Source organism: Diadema setosum, chromosome 2, assembly GCF_964275005.1.
Source record: "Diadema setosum chromosome 2, eeDiaSeto1, whole genome shotgun sequence".
Taxonomy (NCBI): domain Eukaryota; kingdom Metazoa; phylum Echinodermata; class Echinoidea; order Diadematoida; family Diadematidae; genus Diadema; species Diadema setosum.
In genome coordinates, this window is record NC_092686.1 from 33,159,259 (window position 1) to 33,174,922 (window position 15,664).

General features: G+C 39.0%; 1 protein-coding gene across 1 annotated transcript; it reads left to right on the plus strand.

Annotated features, from left to right (window-relative positions):
• The first annotated feature begins 9,447 nt into the window (after positions 1-9,447).
• On the plus strand, positions 9,448-10,068 carry LOC140244235 (GTP-binding protein Di-Ras1-like). The gene has a single exon (XM_072323873.1). It carries the CDS (start codon positions 9,448-9,450, stop codon positions 10,066-10,068), a length of 621 nt encoding a protein of 206 aa, XP_072179974.1.
• Positions 10,069-15,664: the final 5,596 nt, after the last annotated feature.

The following is a 15,664-nucleotide window of genomic DNA, read 5'->3' on the forward strand; positions in this document are numbered from 1 at the left end:
TTGATGTACTTGAGCTATGTATTCCAAAACACTTTTCTCTTTGATATAACGTCTTGATATCTCACGTTGAGAAGTATACAAGTCTCAGTAATGCGGTATAACGAGTTGATGTATTAGTAATAAAGAATATTGTTGGCTGATTCGATTCCGTCACCGCTGCTGTCTGTTTTCGTCACCCGTTATTTACAACTATCTGATGCGTTTAAGCCCTCTCATCCAAGCCCACATGTCTTCCATAGAATGTCTTCATAAAGCACAATGAGAAGCACACAGCTCTCAGTAAAGTGATATGACGAGTTGATTTATTACTTGAGCAAAATGTGGGCTGATTCGATTCCATCACCGCTGTTGCCTGTTTTCGTCACCCTTTATCTACAAATGACTGATGCATTTGAGCCCTCTAATCCAAAGGACACATCTCTTGGATATAACACCTTGACAAAGCACACTCAGAAGCATGCATATCTCAATAAAATGATATGACGAGTTGATTTATTGCTTGAGCAAAATGTGGGCTAATTCGATTTCGTCAGTGTTGCTGCCGGTTTTTGTCACTATTTATTTACAACTGTTTGATGCATTTAAGCATACGTCTCTTGGATAAGACGTATTGATTTAGCAAACTGAGAACCATGCAACTCCCAAGAAAGTGGCGTGACGAGTTGATATATCACGTAACCACATTTTGATCTCATTTGATTTCGTCATAGCTGGTGAATTTTTCGTCAACCTTGACGTACAACTTTCTGATGCATTTCAGTTGTCTAATCCGGCAAAGCTCATGCCACTTGAAAAAAAAAATTGATAAAGTACATTGTGATATACAACTGTAAAAAAAATGGTATAACAATTTGATGAATTAGCTAATCATATCCTGGACTAAATCGATTTCGTCACCGTTGTAGCCTTTTTCGTAACCCTTCGTGTACAACGGCATCATGTATTTAAGACCTCGAATGCAAAGAGCATGTCTCTGGGAGAAAATGTCTTGATGTAGCACATTGAGAAACATGGAACGCTAAGTAATTTGGTATAACAATTTGAAGCATCATTTAGAAACATTGTTTGCTTCCGTCACCCTGATTGCCTTTTTCGTCACCCTTTGTTTACAACCTCATCATGTATTTTCGACCCCTCTAATATAAACACGTCTCTTTTATAAATTTCTTGATATAGCACATTGAGAAGCATGCAGCCCTGTAATCCAAAGTACATTCTTCTTGGATAAAAACGCCTTGATAAAGCACAATACGAACCATTCGGCTCTCTGTAGAAAGGTATAAAGGGTGGAGTAGTACTTGAGTAAATTTTGGTCCAAATCGATTTCGTCACCGTTGCTGTCTGTTTTCGTCACTCTTTATTTACATCTTCCTGATACAATTGAGCCCTCTAATCTAAAGCACATGCCCCTTGGAGAAAACGTCTTGCTGTAGCACAATGAGAACCATGCAACTTTCAGCAAAGTGGTATGACGAGTTGATGTATTGCCTAACCACATTTAGGATTTAATAGTTAAATTTCCTCACAGTTGCTGCCTTTATCTTCATCCTTTATGTACAACTTTCTGATGCATTTGAGTCCCCATATCAAAAGCTCATTGGGATACATGTAACTCTGAAAAAAATGAACAATTCGACGTATTAGCTAATCATATCGTGGACTGAATCGATTTAGACACCGTTGCTGCCTTATTTCACCACCCTTCATGTACAATTAGTTTCATGTATTATTGAGCCCGAGAATACAAAGCACACGTCACTGGGGGAAAACTTCTTGATGCACTGTAAAGCACACTGAGAAGCATGCAACTCCGATCATAGTCGTAAAACGATTTGATGTATTATTCAAGCATATTGTTGCCTGAATCGATTTCGTCGGCGTTCGCCTTTTCTCTTTTCTTCACCCTTTATCTACTGTACAACCTCATCATGTATATTAGCCCTCTTATCCAAATCACATGTGTCCTGGAAAAAAAAAGAATCTTTTTGATAAAGTACATTGAGAGGCATGTAACCCTTAGCAAAGTGGTATGATACTGTATTACCATATCACATTGTAGGTTGATTCGATTTTGTCACCGTTGCTGCCTTTTTTCGTCACCCTTTCTGTACATTTGTCTGGTGCATTTCAGCCCTCTAATTCAAAGTTCATGCCATTTGGAGAGAAATTCTTGATATAGCACATTGAGAAGCATGCAATTCTAAACAAAGTGGCAGAATGATTTGATGTCTTCGCTAGGCATATTGTTGGTTGAATCGATTTTGTCACCCTGCTGCCTTATTTCGTCATCCTGTATTTACAACGTCATCAAGTATTTGAGCCTCTAATCCAAAGGGCACGTCTCTTGGATAAAATGTCTTGATTTGGCTCGTTGACAAGCACGCAACTCTCAGCAATGTTGAATTACGAGTTGATGGATTATTTAAGAATATTGTGGCTGAATCGATTTCGTTACCGTTGCCGCCTTCTTTCGTCACCCCTTATTTACAACTGTCTGAGGTATTTGACCCCTGCAATCCAAAGCACGTGTGTCTTGGACAAAACGTCGTGATAAAGCGCATTCAGAAGCGTGCTACTCTAAGCAAAGTGGAAAATAAGTTGAGGTATTAGCTAAGCACATTGTGGGCTGATCATAATTTCGTCACCGTTGCTGCCTTTTTCTGTCATCCTTGGTTTACAAGTGCATGTCTGATGCATTTGAGTTATGAGAGTGGGAAAGGGCTGATCTATGATTTGGGCCGTATTTCAAAGGGGATTATCAGCACATACACGAGTGCTTTATTTTTGACCTTTTTAGTTTGTGTATGTTTGTCATTATACTTGTCTTTGTGTGTGTCAATGCGTGTGTGTGCACGTGTGTTGGCATGAATACGTGTGCGTGTTTTCATTCAATTTTTACTGCATAATATTCAACCTTTTTATTATTGCTGTCACACTAACGTATTTTGTAACTAAAAGAAGAATATTTCGTTTTCGGAATAACGAACCTGATTCTATTATCAGATTGACGATCCTTGGAATCATGAATCCCAGAAAGGACATGAAGGAACATGATCATTTCTGAAATCTTGTCAGATAATACGAGTATAATTCATTTCTGACAGGTCGAATCAAGTGAATGTTAACAACCTCTAATCGAGATGTTCCAGGCGAAAATGGTACAAGACTATTTAGCAGAGCCACACGTGTCATTTCTAGCAATTTGGACATGGACACAACTCTTGCGTGTTGTGCCTCAGTTGCGTAATATGTTTTGTGTGTGTGTGTGTGTGTGTATGTGTGTGTTGGTGTGTGTGTGTGCGTGCGTCTTTGTATGTATATTTTACCACAGTTGTTTGCTTGTTGATGATACTCAATTTAGCCATACATATGCATACAGAATGGCCACAAAGATGTCCTCGATGCATTTGTAATGAAATGTGAATCAGATTGAATGGTTTATCATTACTTGTTGCCAGGACCACATAGATGGCATCTCGTAATTTCGAGATTGCAAAGAATGCACCATATTTCACCTGTGCTTTTGGCTTTGCAGGAATCTTTTTGTGTCGCAGCTCCTCTTTGTTTTCCCCTTGGACGCCCATGTTACCGCGGACGAGTTCTTCCGTGACAGTGTGATCACGCGTGAACACGACAGAAAATGCCTGTTTAAAGTCTACGGTGCTCCGATATAGGGGTTGATGTCTTGACGGCAGCTTTATTGATGTTAAGCAAATATCATACAAAGTTTAATACAAAAATATATGGTAACTCGAGGTTAAAAATAATAAAGGGGAGTGGTGATATCAAATACATTTCCGAAACGTACAATTAACGTAAATAGCAAATAGACTTTACTCCAATAATTGAAGGTTTGCATTCGGCAGTAATTTGGGCGTAGTTTCCACGTGCAAAACCCTCATAGATTTACAACTGAAGTCAGTTGCACTGAATACCATCATTCTTTTCTATTTGAAGTAATGTAAGATGTAATACACCTCAAAAAGAATGGAGAAGAGTGAAAAAATACTGTAGTAAGCTGAAAGAGACAGGCAAACTGTATTTTTATTGAAAGATTATCTGTAGTATACCTAGGAGAATAGACTAGCATTTCTTCGGGCTCTCCGACGTGTTTTGATTGACATCCGATGCTCAGCCAATAAAACTTCGAGAGTTGACGACTGACAACTGTCTTGCCACACCCGGTTCCACGCCTCTATTCGGAGGTTTCTTACTAGACGTATTTTTAGTCAACTTGACTTCCACATCGTCGCGCCCTCTATTGACTGCCAATCACTGATTTAGGCTAAAAATACGTCGCCCGCTAGACTACATATGAGGGTGCTTTTGTTAAGTGAAAGATCTGCTGCACACTCTTTGATGAATCAGGGATATATACGTCAATGTCAAAAGTGTACAAAGTTTATCGAAAGGGATCCTGTATAGCGGAGCTTTTGCATGCTTATGATTGCAATACAACGATCTGGTGCATAGTTCTGGGGATATTTGGACAATTTTCCATTAAGAAAGTTCGAGATTTGTCCTCCTCTCGGGAATTGCTTGGGGGATAAATGATTTGTCTGCCTAAACACTTCCAAAGGGGCGGGGCAAATGCCCCTTTGCCCCCCCCCCCCCCCCCGATAGATTTGACGCCCCTGATCTTCCCTGGGAATGCCCATAGATGTATCCTGACTGAGTAATCAGTCACTGTCGTTTCTCAGGAATGATTCAGGAAATGGAGGGGGTTCAATTATGACGATATAGTTTTTGTTATTGTTTGTTTGTTTGTTTGTTTGTTTGTTTTCGTACATAATAAGATTTTTGCAGATGGTCCCCAGTTACTCGCGTCATAGCATGTTTACATGTAGGCCTATACTATTTGACGTTGTCAACGTCTGAGCCATACCTTACAGTGACTGTATGTCGATGTTACTTTCCTCGCGAGCGAGCGAAGCGAGCGAGCGCTTGAGAAAATTATGTATACATTTTCCTACAAGATAGAATACTGTTCAGCTATGTTACCTGTCTGAAGGCCGGCGTACAAACGTCATGCAATAATTATGTCAAAATTGTTACAATCACATTTCTGCTTCCTCTATTTTTTCCCTCAAAATTCAGGGGGGATGATTGTACAGGCCATCCCCCCCCCTCCTCCATTTCAGGGGGGGGGGGATATATCCCCCCATCCCCCCCCCCCGGGATTTACGCCCATGTTCTCAATATTAATTATTTTCACTGAATATCATGAACGCGACTGAACCCGAGCGAGCGGAGCGAGCGAGGGGGGAGGGGAGGGTGTGGGAGGGGGTGTCCCCCCTCCCACGGTAAGAACTTTTTGCATTTTGATGTTGTAAATGGTGCAATTTGATGCATGTTTTTGCGCGTTTTATCGACGAGAAACAGTCTCACTTGTTTAAGGTAGCAGTATATTTTGATGTAGATTATTATTGAACAATTTGCCTATAAAATGGTACAATTTAAATACACTTCTTGTGTTAATTCTTTTCACTGAATATCATGAACGCGACTGAACCCGAGCGAGCGGAGCGAGCGAGGGGGGAGGGGAGGGTGTGGGAGGGGGGTGTCCCCCCTCCCACGGTAAGAACTTTTTGCATTTTGATGTTGCAAATGGTGCAATTTGATGCATGTTTTTGCGCGTTTTATCGACGTGAAACAGTCCCACTTGTTTCAGGTAGCAGTATATTTTAGCGTAGATTATTATTGAACAATTTGCCTATAAAATGGTATAATTTAAACACACTTCTCAATATTAATTATTTTCACTGAATATCATGAACGCGACTGAACCCGAGCGAGCGGAGCGAGCGAGGGGGGGGGGGAGGGGAGGGTGTGGGAGGGGTTGTGGGAGGGGATTCGAACCTACTGCTCGAGTATGTACGCCCATGATTTTTTATCATGGCTACTACTAAAACACTGATCAATTCAGTGCTTATTTACGTCGATGTAGGGCAATTTGTCAATCAGTTGCAATGAAAACATCTCGACAGAAGAATTTCATGAATTTGAATAACAAAGCAGTACCCGCTGCATGCTATAAGGATTAGAACCAACACTTGCTATCGGGCGAAAGCTCGGTGGTCTAGTGGAGATGACGCCTGTTCGGTGATCAGGAGGTCGTAGGTTCGAATCCTGCTCGAGTATGTACGCCCATGATGACTACTAAAACACTGATCAATTCAGTGCTTATTTACGTCGATGTAGGGCAATTTGTCAATCAGTTGCAAGATCACATTTTAGCCTAATTAAAAGCATTGAGAGTCTAATTTTTGATCTGTGTATCTGTTTTAGCATATTCAACAATAATTGTACATCACAAAAAGTTTCAAAACTCATTTCAATTCTTATGTATTGTATTGTTTTCAGAATTTCTTATGTATTTCTATGTTTTTCAACTTTTGTTTTTCCTTTGTTTTTTCATTGGAAATTGTCACTGACCATTTTTCTACCACAATTAGCACAAAATTAATAAATGAAAGTGATTAATTGTAAAAATAATCAGGTTTTTATGACAGAGCACTGTTTTCCATAGGAAATGTACACAAAATCACAAAATTGTGCCCGTTTTGGGGCGACATTCCGTTACAAAAATGGCCGTGGCTTCGCAAAAGTATGCACGGTCGTTGCAAATTTGGTCTCAAAAGTTGGGCGAGACTTGAACAAATAAAGTCAAGAAGCTTCGCGACGAGGCCTTCTCGCGTTACAGAATTATAGCGCGAAACGTCGAGGGGGGTGGCGGATTCCGCCCCCCCCCCCCGGCCCTTAACCTCCTTGCTCCAACACAACTCCTCATCCCGGCAAATCGCGTCAGCCAGGTAAGTTTTTTGGTAGACTCTTTCGATATAATTATTGCAGGAAATATGAAATGGTGCCAGACGGGTTCTCAAACCCTTACCAAAACTATGTTTTCACTTTAGCGCCAAACACTGCTCTATAAATTTCCTTTCCTTTTCTTTTTTTTTTTCTTTTTTTTCACACAAAAAGGTAAAATATTGAAATGAGGGTCCTTTGTCAGCTGTCGGTACGTCTATTTGCCTGCTTAAAAAGTATATATTGTATGTTTAACAAAAATGAATAGATATAGAGGGGGCGCGCGCCCGGTGCTCCTCTCTGGATCCGCCGCTGAGTCATCAGAGCGTCTGACCGTTCCGTATACTAAACCCAAATACAGTATTCATCGCATAATCGGGCATCTGATAATCGGGAACCTCGCTTAAATGACATACGCTTCCCAGAAACATTTCCAATGCACGTTATTTTCACTGGATAATCGGGCGGGGACCTCTGATAAACGGGACAATTTTTCTTCAAGCGATCTTTGATTTTGTTGATATTTTACACAAAAAATCTACCAAAATACCACAACAATATTTCAGAGATTCCCTATCAGTTGTCGTTTACATCGAACTTGCAAAGCAAGCTTCGGACTGGTGTGTTTTGACCTCCGTCCATCCAGTACACGTACATTTCAGCTCGCTGCCCGCCTTCGCTTTTCTGTAGAAGATGGCGAGCTACACATATTGTAGATCGCTACATATTGACAACACATCTACAGTGCAGTGATCGCGGCAAGTAAACAATCAAGCCGTGATGATTGAATGATTGAAGGACTTTTCATTGACGTTCCCACATCAGTTCTAGGTAATCATTTCCCATGGTTGTGGATTATGTTTTTATACGGAACGCCCTACGTGTCCAAGAATTCTACGAATGTTTAAGAAAGTGCTAGCTTTTAATCCACATATTTTGTGTTCGAAGACAGGTGACAGAAGAAGAACCCGGTTGCGACTACTCTACATCATTGCGAGAATGCAGGGAGAGCTAGAGGGTCGCGCCGAGGGGTAGCGTGGTTGTGTATTCATGTACATGTACAGTACGTCAGTATGCATGTGTGTGTGTTGACGTGTGTGTGTGTGTGTGTGTGTGTGTGTGTGTGTGCACTACATGTACATGTCGTATGCCGTTAGTGTATGGTGAGTGCTCATCGCGAAATCGGGCACCTCGCTTAAAGGGGCCGTTTTTGCTACTCCCAACCTGTCCCGATTATGCGATGAATACTGTAATAATAAACAAAAATACAATCACGATTCACAAAGATAATCATCGTCAAGAGAGATCTTTATATCGTATAAATGAGCTCTTCTAGTGGGTTGCAGACACACACAAAAAACGGGGAGATGCCTTCAATCACTGGATTTTTTATTTTGTTTTCGAGGTGAATTAAGCACTTCAAGGGCAGTGGTGGATCCAGGGGGAGCACACCGGGCGCGCCCCTCCCCCTTAGAGTGTCAAAACAACATAAATAAAAAGAAAGTATGGGGAGCATGAGGCCCCCCTCCCTTTTATATTTTGTATAAAGGCGCGCCGTCATTACGGAAATACTGGATCCGTCCCTGAAGAGTATATATTTTATATGCGCATCTATATGTTTTTACCCCTTCATGCTTCGTGTATGATGCGGCCTATTATGACCCGAAGGAGGTTCGAGAGATGGAGTCACACGGACGGCCGGCGCCACGTTTTGAAAAGTGGGGGGGGGGGGGGCAATTTATGTTTCTGGTGCCACTTCCGGGTTTTATCAGCTAACAAGCAAAAATGAAATAAAAATTAAAAAATAAAATTAAAAAATAAAAGCGGCTACGAGCATGGGATCAAAGCGAATAACATTCGATTTGATCACAATCATGCTCGTAGCCTCCACTAAAAATATTTGAAGTAGGCCTATGTGCCAGATTCGATCTGCCGCACAGACATAGGAAGACCAATGTATTTACGTGTCATTGCATAATCACCAGCTTATAAGGAATATGCTCAGATGGTAATTACTTTACACTATCCCTATATATACGATGGGCAGTGTAGACATTCTTCATGATAAAGACGGGAATAACTGAAATATATCAAAATTACTTGTCATAATCTTAACATTACCCATAACAGGCCTTTCAAAATACTAGCTGTATTTTCTGACTATACATTCTCTGTATTTTCTCTTGTTGTTGACCTTAGTGAACATTCATTAGGGACTTCTTCTATACAAACTATGGATGATCCAATGTTCAATCACCGCGGGCCTAGTAGATGTAAAAATAAGGGGGGAGAGAAGTCGCTGAGCAAATATGATGTACTGCATTGGTTTGTTACGTACTTCACCACATGCTTCACGTCTCCTGCGGTTCTGGATGTTGATTGGTTCCAAACTTCACGGTAATTGGATAATAACGACCGAGAGTCTCTGATTGGGCGGCAATCCGAGTGAAACCCTTAAAGCTCACCTAGTCGTCAGTGCAACATAGAACAGTGTGCAATTCGCCTACCATTTGCTTTTCATATGGAAAGGAGAAACTGAGCTCGACAGCATATAAATAGAGGTGTCCATCTCCCGATACAACTCACATTCTCGTTCACACCGAGAAGATTCGCCTATAGAATAGCGAGGCATCAGCAAATATGATGGGTAAACTCTCTCGAAGTAACTCTGTCACCAAACGGGTCGTCTTCTTCGGCGCCGCCCAAGTTGGGAAGTCAGCTATCATCCGCCATTTCACCAAGAAGTCGTTCCCTACACATTACCTGCCGACGGTCGAAGACATGTACGACTGTGATGTCGAATACAAGGGAATGAGTGTCAGACTGGACATCCTAGACACGGCGGGCAGCTACGTCTTTCCAGCTCTGCGACGACTGGCGTTGAACAGCGGTGATATCTTCGTTGTCGTTTACGCGAGCGACAACAGACAGTCGTACCTGGAAGCCTTGAGAACATGTGCCGAGATCACGGAGGTGAGGGGCCACGACGTCCCGATCGTTGTAGTCGCCAACAAAACCGACCTAACCGAGCAGACGGTCCCACGGCCCGAAGCCGAACTCATGTTCTGTCAGTGGAACACTTTCACGACGGAATGCTCAGCAGCGGACGAATGGCGAGTCAACCGGGTCTTCGACAAGTGTTTGAGCCTGATGCTGCCCTGCAGCGAGTACCCTCTCGAGTTGCTGTCCTCTCCGCAGCCAGCTAGGAGCAGTGGCTTGAAGGCAGTGTGGTTGCAATTACGACAGTCTCTTAAAAAGTGAAATTTATCGTGACGCAAGAAATTCGGACATGCAAAATGAGTCCACCATTCTCGTTGAATTTGACTAAAGATATCTTGTATCAAACGAAGTTTTATCTCTTTCCTCGGGAGATGGAAGAAGTTGAACGATGCAGTACTCCGTGAAACCAGTTTGAGAAGGTGTCGCAGAGATGGATGCGTGCAGAGCCGTTATAATCGCTTAAGAAATTTAATAATACGACGCTTTAAACTTTTAAACTGTGGTGATCGCCACCTGCACTTTGATCCGAGAACTTTCGTTAAATCAGAAAAGCTGGAACTCTTGCATTAGGGTGTAACTGGATCGATGAACATCGGAATGTGATGACAATCGCAAATTACTCTCGAACTTACTGCTTCAATTTTCTTTGATATCTCAAGCATGAAATTGTAAAATCGTGGATTGAACTCTACTTTAAACTGCAATGGTAAATAAATTTATGAATAAAATAGCGCAAAGTATTTTATATGTCATAACATTTCATTTGTTTTATGCAGTACGTGTATTGTACTATATAATATTTTATACTATAACCAGCTCGGTGTGATTGCGCGAGAGTTTGTGTTTGTATAGTTATAATCTTGCGGTGATCGTGGGATTGCGTTGGAACAAGACTTGATCTTGTAACTGAGAGGCCTATCTCTATTTTCTTTCGATTTAGTAAAATCGTGGAGGTTCAAGAGATGGAGTTCCAATATTGACTACATTATTCAAACAGCTGTGTGTGGATGCACCAAAGAATTCCAGCTCCACACGTCCATTTGTGCCTCTGATGATTGGAATTCGACAGTTCGTTACCGTCATCTTCTCGAGCAATCTAAAGATTAATTTTAACGCTAACGTGGTATCGGACATAATTTTCTTTGTTTACATAATGAATGGCGAAAAGTTATTTTCCGTCGAAAAGACATTACCGTATGGAGATATCTATAGCTGGTCATCATAAAAAGAGACGCAAATCCACGGTCCTCCTAACTGAGGGAAAGATTTCCAGTTTTGCACATAATTACACTGTTTCTTAGTCGAACGTGGGATAAAGAAAATAAGACTGTTGTGACTACTCACGAACCTTTTTGGGCAAAACTGAGAAAGCGTACCTTTTTGTCAACTTGTCGTGTGCACTGCATGTTATTAATTTCTTACTTAACAGTTCACTTCATTTAAATCTCAGGGAACATGGACATCCAATGCCCCCGTCCCACCTTCCCCTCCTCTTTGTCTTCAACAATGCAGTCGACGTCCCCCATGTACATTCATTCATGGGCATAACTTGCATTACAAAAGCCATTTGGGTGATGCTCGCTATTCCGAAAGTCCCTAAGCCCTCTGCATGCCAAGATAATACCCTGTTCATAGGTTTTTGTGTGACATTTTGTGCACATTGGACTGATTGGCAAATAAGGGGTTGATCCGACACTGAGGTTCTTTATTCCTAAGGTTTCTCTAATCCAAAACTGAAATAAGGTTCGTTAGTCCGAAGGATGGACGGTCTGAAATGAAATAAGGTTCGTTAGTCCAAAGGATAAGACAGTATGAAAATGAAATAAGGTTCGTTAGTCCGAAGGTTCGTTATTCCAAAAATGAAAATATGGTTTCTTTGTCTGTAGGCCTTACGTGCTGAACCGTCTTTCAATTATTGAAGGGGATGATCAGTAGACGCGTGGTTTTTTTTTTTCTGTCTGAATGGCCTCTTGATTATTCCAAGTGATGCTTTGCTCATACTGTTCATGGCAAAGAGGAGGGGAACATATAAGGATGAGGAAGGGAAATACTTCTTTGTTCATGGCATTAACAGGCTACAATATTGAGGATTGTATTGCAACTTCTCCAATAGGTGTGTACTAATGTCGTGTTTGTTTGTTTGTATGGGTGATTAAAAGTTTGTTTGTGTGCGCGTGTGTATGTGCGTGTGTGTGTAGTGTGTGTATATTAAAGGCAGGCAGATATAAGCATTCAGGGATCCCCCTTGGTAAAAGTATATCCACACATACACACATTATATTACAGCTGTATATATACAATACATTGCACTGTCATCATAAATTGAATTTATATAATTATATATATATATATATATATCTATATATATATATATATATATATATATATATATATATATATATATATATATTATATAATTATATCTATTATATGCCGTAGTTTCATCACCTTGTGTTTCTGTTTTCTATGTTCTGTTGTTATTTATTTTATGTATGAGTTAAGTTTTTCATTTCTGTACGTTTATGTGGTATTTTATCCGCACGGACCTGCGGAAGAACAGTCTTCGGACTAAAGTATGTTGCCGTGTTGAAACAATGAAATGAAATGAAATGAAATGAAAAGATATATATATATATATATATATATATATATATATATATATATACCGGCGGTTTCACACCATCGAGCACTTTTCATCAATCCTCTATATTCCCGACATAGATTATATATGTATATATATATATATATATATATATATATATATATATATATATATATATATCAATGTACGGGCAAATGAATACACACATTGACACTCACGGATACAAAAGTCATGCACAATTGCTGTTGTTATACCGTTGATGAGATCATTAATACCATCACAATATAATATTTATTCGTATATAGGCCTATATATATATATATATATATACCTATATATATATATATATATATACACCATTTTTATCTTTTTTGTATCAAAATTCTTATTACGTTAATCCATTCGCTCAGACAGCAATGCTCAGAAATATAAAATGTGTATTTCATTTTCTAAGTTCGTTATTCGTTATCCTTTTTATTATCATAATTATATATGCATTACGTTGAGTAATTCGTGGTCCACGTGTTGGTACAATAACGTCAAAGATATAGAACAGAACTCAAGAAATATATCGTGCTGTCAACAACAACACTATTTGAAGGACACAAATTTTCAGGCTCCCTGCCCTATACTGGTAAGTGATTTTGATTTTGAATCAAAATCACTCGACAAAGGGTTGGGCGTTTTCATCCCTGACAAACGGGGGACGAAAATTTGGAGTTTTGATAAAAGCCAATTGGCAATAATGCATTTTTCTGTCGTGTCATTCCTTCTACATTACTGCCAATACGCGGATCAAATTATATATTAAATACAAGGTGGAGTTGGCTTAGACACGTATATACGTGATGGGTGCTGCATTGTTTTTTTGTTTGTTTTGTTTAATAGATACTTTATTTTCTGCAAATCAACAGATCAATCAGCAAATCAATATACATAAGGCACATGATCATGAATATGTGGAAAATATACAAAATAGATTCAAAACAGAGTCGTTTGACTTGCGTAAACAAAGATATAAAAGGTAATTAATGATACAATATACAGTATGCATGTCTATGCAGCGGGGATTACAACAATTATAATTATGGAGCGATAATGCAGAGGGCCGCCATTGTAAGCATAGCTTGAAAAGATGGCCGGCCAGAGGAAAAGGTAGGGGAGTGTACTGGTAATACTACAATACAATACAGATTCTGCTGCGAAGATAGCAGGGGAAAAACGTGATGGTGGTGGATGTGCGTGCAAGTGCTAGAAAGTGCAGAAGGGCAGATATGCTGGAATGTAGAATAATCGAATTGGTTTGCTGAAAAAGGGAACGGTATGCGATGTTGCTATTTGGGAGACCAACATTAATCATATAAATTATTTGTTTTTAATTTGTATTTGAAGTATACTGTAATAAAATGTGCTTCTTTAAGTTTGCTTTAAATGAAAACAAGGAGGCACATTGTTTCAACTCCTCAGGAAGAGTGTTCCATGTATCCGGACCGTGATGTCTAATCGATTTTTGAGCAAGTAAAAGCTTTGGATTAGTTAAATGAAAATCATGGGAACGACGGGTTGGGTATGAATGAATATGGTCATTGGTTACTAAGGCATTATGAAAAAATGGTAATAAATTTCGAGTGTGTTTATACATAAATATAGCAGTTAGATATATATGTATGTCATGGGCTTTTAAAGTTTTTAGGCGATGAAATATAGGATCGGTGTGAGCCAAAAAATTTGAGTGTGTGCATATACGAAGAGCCTTTTTCTGAAGAATAAAAATTGTATTCAATTTACTTTTGCTACAGTTGCCCCATACAATATTGCAATACATTACATATGGTAAAAATAAAGTGTTATATAACATTATTAAAGTTTGATCATTAATCAAATACTTTATTCTCCTTAAAACACCAGTTGTTTTAGATATTGCTGTAGTAATATTCTGCGCATGAGTATTCCAAGTTAAATTGCTATCTAGGGTCACTCCTAGAAACTTGGTTGAGTGTTTCTCAGCAATGTTTATACCATCAATATAAATACTTTTGGGAAGGGTGGGTTGGGATTGAAGAGTATGAAAATATATAAAACATGTCTTATCAATATTCAATGAAAGCTTGTTACTTCTAAACCATTTCGAAATATTACCTAATTCCATATTAAGTGTATCAATCAGTGTTGCAATATCCTTATGAGAATAAAAAACGTTAGTGTCGTCTGCAAATAAGATGAAGTTCAAACGAGGGGAGCAATTGGTGATGTCATTAATGTAAATCAAAAAAAGTAGGGGACCGAGGATAGATCCCTGAGGGACACCACATGACACGTTAGAATATAATGAGTGACTAGATTTAAATGCAACATATTGTTTGCGATGACTTAGATAACTTCTGAACCATGACAAAGTAATCCCTCTCACGCCATAATTCTTTAATTTTCCAAGTAAAATGTCATGATCAATAGTGTCAAATGCCTTACTAAGATCCATAAAAACTCCAATTATATGTTCTTTTTTACTAAGCGCATCAATAATATTATCGACAGATTTGATTATAGCATAATCGGTAGAAAATCCTTTCCTAAAACCAAACTGATTCGTATTCAATATATCATTTCCAATCATAAACGAGTAAAGACGCTTGTAAACTACTTTTTCTAAGATTTTCGATAGAACAGGCAACAATGAGATGGGTCTATAATTTTTCACCATTAATGGATTTTCTCTTTTATAGATGGGGATAACTTTGGCGATTTTAAAAGAGTCTGGAAACTTGCCATTAAGTAGGGATAGATTGAATATATGGGTGAGAGGGGCTGCTAGGGGGTAAATTATCTTTTTCAATAAATTCACCCTCAAATTATCGGGCCCACAGGATTTACTACATTTCAAAAGTCGAACAATATCAATAATTTCAGATTCATTAATTGGAGTAAAAAACAAAGAATTTTGATTATTTTCAGATAAATATTCTTTATAATTTTTTATATCATTTATGGGAATAGATGCTGCTAAAGAAGGACCAACATTAACAAAAAAATTATTAAAAATATTTGCAATTTGGTCAGGATTAGTGATAACATTATCATTATGAGTAATACTATCAGGACATTCCATAGGTTTCTTCTTAAGTATTTCATTAACAGTCCGCCAAAGAGCACTTTTATCATCCTTATTAGATTCGAGTTTATTTGAAATATATGATTTACGTGAAACTCGAATTAAAGTAGTTAATTTATTTCTATATGTTTTATACCTTTTCACAT

What these genes read in the sequence shown, in the direction of transcription:
- LOC140244235 (XM_072323873.1), top strand. Translation starts at nt 9,448, where the DNA reads ATGATGGGTAAACTCTCTCGAAGTAACTCTGTCACCAAACGGGTCGTC.